Source organism: Arachis duranensis, chromosome 6, assembly GCF_000817695.3.
Source record: "Arachis duranensis cultivar V14167 chromosome 6, aradu.V14167.gnm2.J7QH, whole genome shotgun sequence".
Taxonomy (NCBI): Eukaryota; Viridiplantae; Streptophyta; class Magnoliopsida; order Fabales; family Fabaceae; genus Arachis; species Arachis duranensis.
Window position 1 is genome coordinate 88,455,947 of NC_029777.3, and position 4,330 is coordinate 88,460,276.

The following is a 4,330-nucleotide window of genomic DNA, read 5'->3' on the forward strand; positions in this document are numbered from 1 at the left end:
TGAAGCTGATTTGCAACGCCGGTTTGGGCCATCAAATCTCTGGCAAAGTATAGACTATTATACATTTCTGAAAACCCAGGATGTCTACTTTCTAACGCAATTGAGAGTGCACCAATTGGGCTTCTTTAACTCCAGAAAATCCACTTCGAGTGCAGGGAGGTCAGAATCCAACAGCATCTGCAGTCCTTTTTCAGCCTCTGAATCAGATTTTTGCTCAGGTCCCTCAATTTCAGCCAGAAATTACATGAAATTACAGAAAAACACACAAACTCATAGTAAAGCCCAGAAAAGTGAATTTTAAATAAAAACTAATAAAAACATACTAAAAACTAACTAAAATGTACTAAAAACATACTAAAAATAGTGCCAAAAAGCGTATAAATTATCCGCTCATCAACGCCATATAAATCATATAGAAAAGATACTAATAATGCTCACGCATCACCCCTCACATGACCTGACATAGTAACAACAAGAGAGATGATGGAATCATGATGCATCCGTCACATGAAGAATCTTGGAAGCATTTTGATCGTATCCATCCTATATTTGTGAGCAAGCCTAGAAATGTTAGACTAGCTTTGTGCTCTGACGGGTTTACACCGAATTCCAATTTCGGTAACACGTACTCTTGTTGGCTTGTAGTGGTGACATCTTGTAACCTGAGTCTCGAAATGTGCATGAAGGACCCATAAATGTTCTTAACTTGCATCGTATCTGGTCCCGCAATCCAAAGACCAAAATAGATGTCTTTTTACAGCCATTGATGAATGAGTTAAAAGAGTTGTGAATCCATGGTGGAGAAACATATGATATTTTGACGAAGACAAACTTCTAATTGCATGTTACGTTGATGTGGACCATTACAACTTTCTTGCATACCGGATATTGTCAAGTTGGTCCACTCAGAGCAGAATGGAATGCCCCATTTGTATGGAGGATACAAAGGCATTTTTGTTGACAAATGTCTAGGTTAGACTTGAAGGACATTTGCAGGCAGCCAGATTTGAACTTAAAAAGACTTGATAACGGGCAGTCGGCTAAACCAAAGGCGGTGTTCGGTCTAGCGAAGGACCAGAGACAAAATATTTATAAGTGGATTAGAGGATTGAAGTTTTCTGATGGTTACACCTCTAACTTGAGCAGGTATGCAAACGTCTCACAGGGTAAGCTTGCTAGGTTGAAGAGTTATGATTGTCACGTCTTCATAGAGTCTTTGCTTCCTGTCACATTCAGAGAACTTTCAACCAACATCTAGAAATCTCTCACAGAAATAAGTGAGTTCTTTAGGGAGTTATGTGCTACAAAACTTAGCATTAATGATCTCACAGTCATAGACGAGAACATTCCCATCATACTTTATAAGTTAGAGAGGATATTTCATCCATCTTTTTTTGACATTATGGAACACTTAGCAATCCACCTACAATATGAAGCAATACTATGTGGGCCACTCCAATTTAGGTGGATGTACCAATTTGAGATGATAATTGGTTTATACCATAAAGAACAGAGTTCGGATTGAGGGCAGCATTTGTGAAGCATTCCTAGCTAAGAAAACATCCGCATTTTGATCACTTTATTTTTAGCCTCATATTGAGTCACGTAGAACAAGGGTTGGAAGGAACAATGAGAGGGGAGAATTCTCGTCAAGTGGAACAACATATCCAATCTTTCCTCTCGAAGGAGCTACAATGTGTGCGAGCAGTGACTACTGGTTAGAGTAGAAGGAAATCGATGCCGAATATATACATGTTTTGCTTTGATTGTGACTAGATTTTACCCTACGTCATGTGAGTTTTTTAAGTCTTTGTAAATATTGCAATTAGTAAGATACTAACTTCTTAATCTAATCAAAACTTCTTTATCCTATTCTATCATATAGGGTATTCCAAGAGGCAAATCCTAATACCTCATTGAATAATTTTTCACATTGGTTCAAAGAATATGTCAGCATCTAATTGATATAACAGATTGGAAACTAGTTGCACTTAGTTGAGGCCCAATAAATAAGGGCACTAGCTACTCGATATGCAATGTTAATGGATATCGGTTCCATTCTTTACAGTGGTTGATTGAAAAAAAGCAGATGACACCAGAGTTTGGATTTGTGGGATTCAGGCGGTGGTTATTCTGATTGGTTTGGTGTATGTTGCATAACACAATTCAGTTAGAGTATTTCTGTCGCACTACGTAGGTGTACATGTTTAAATGTGAATGGTATGATCCAAGTTCGCGACAAGGAACATGAAAGCACAAGGACTATGATATCACTGAAGTTAATATAATCAGAAAATATAGGCACTACGATCCTTTTATTCTACCTCAAAATGTACAACAGATATACTATTTACCTTATCTGGGTTCATGAAAGTCTAGTTGGGTAGTTATGGTTAAGACTAAGCCAATAGGCCGCATCGAGTCTGATGATGGAACAGAGGGTCAGGAACCTTACCAGATTGATAACCCAACTCCTTCGAAAATGGTGGTTGATATCGGTAAGTCAATCACCCTTAGGTCGGCTGTTATGGATGATGACATCATTGGCCTTGGAATAGATAATGACGCACTACCACTAGAGGACGATGATCTTCAAGAAAAAGACGAGATCGATGGCGACGAAGAAGAGGAAGACGAGATCGATGGCGACGAAGAAGAGGAAGACGAGTTCAATGATCGGAAAACTATCTCGGAATAGGAGGATGGTGAACCAGAGGATGGTGAACCAGAGGAAGAAGATGATGAATCTGAATATGGTTAATGTACATATAGTTCTATCGTATGTATTTCTTTACCAAACTTTGAGAAGAATGTAATATAATTAGTGTTGTTTTAAATATTTTAATTACCATCATTCCGTATTTTTAATTTGTATATTTAATATTTCACATCAGGTTTAAAGCACTATTTCAATTATTAATTATCAGGATACATTATAGATGGACGGAAAAAGATTATTAAAACAAATAAAAAAAACTACCGTCGGAATATATCAATGGTAATAGCCAGCCAATTTTCCAAAAAAAATAAAAAAATATTTCCGTCGGCATTACTATCGGATTTATCCGCCAGTAAGATGGCGCGAAGACGTATGATATGGTGCCTACATTACCGTAAAAAAATTTTCCACCGGTAACAATCAACAAATTTTGTTTTCTTGATAACCGTATTCCGTTACTAAATTTGATGCAAATTACCATCGGACGCGTAAATCCGACAGTACTTTGTTACCGGTGAAGTTTATTCTGTCGAATAAATATCGGCGCAAAATCTGACAGTAAACATTGTACTATCAAATTTTATTTGTTTTTTCAACGGTACTCAACGTTTTTCTTATAGTGAGATCCGGTTTTCAAAAGCTGACCGGGTCACTATTTTTTCATAGAATCCGCACAAATCAAACCAGTTCTCACTTGTTTTGATACAAGTCCAGTCCCAATAACAACTCAGCACAATTTAGTGGTTGGGTGAGCGGTTTTTCAATCTGACCAAGTGGATCTTTTCGATTTTACAACTATGGAATGTATATTTATGACATTGGTTATTTTCAAAAGTCAAAAACTATTTTGATGAACATTAAAAATTCAAGGAAGCAAATTAAGATATATTTTTTTGAAAATTCAAAAACTTATACACTCTAAAATCATTGATTTATTATTATTATTATTATTATTATTATTATTATTATTATTATTATTATTATTATTCAAGAAAATAAAAAAACAAACAAGGATAAAATTTACCAAAAAATCATATACATAGTATTATTGTTGTTGTTCTTTATCATCACCATCATCAAGATTTAAAACAAATATTGTAGGTAAAGACAACAACCACATACTTGCATTAAGTCAAGAATGGCAAGTTAGTGAGATGCAAATGTACTGAAGCAGCGAGAGGTATAGATGAGATGCCATAATAGTGATAAACAAGGTCAAGACAGCATTGAGAAGAATGTCGAGAGTCAAAACGGTGAGAGGCAAGTTGAGATGTTAGATGTCATAGTTCTATGTGAGAGAAGCGATTGCCAGTGGTGTCCAAACAAGATTGAGGGAAGATGAAAAGTGGTTCAAGGGCCTATGATGTACTTTTGGTTTGGCTTAGTATGTAAGCTTAAGTACAAACTATTTCAAAATTTAAATTTATTAACAGACTAGATCAAGAGTAAAAAATAAATTTAATTGACCTATCAGACATGTTTAAACCTATTAAAATATAAATAAATATATAAATAAGTTGTTATAATTAAAAAGGTTATTAAGTTTTTTAAATTTATTATATTTTATTATAACTACTTTGCTATATTTTAAATACTATAAAAATTTAAAAA

At 35.0% G+C, this 4,330-nt stretch overlaps 1 protein-coding gene across 1 annotated transcript in view; it reads left to right on the plus strand.

Annotated features, from left to right (window-relative positions):
• The first annotated feature begins 2,702 nt into the window (after positions 1–2,702).
• LOC127748504 (protein MAIN-LIKE 2-like) overlaps positions 2,703–4,330 on the plus strand; it is a 4,374-nt gene continuing 2,746 nt past the window's right edge. The window contains exon 1 of the mRNA XM_052263088.1: positions 2,703–2,762. Coding sequence (XP_052119048.1) covers positions 2,703–2,762 — 60 coding nt within the window. The remainder of the gene's footprint in view (positions 2,763–4,330) is intronic.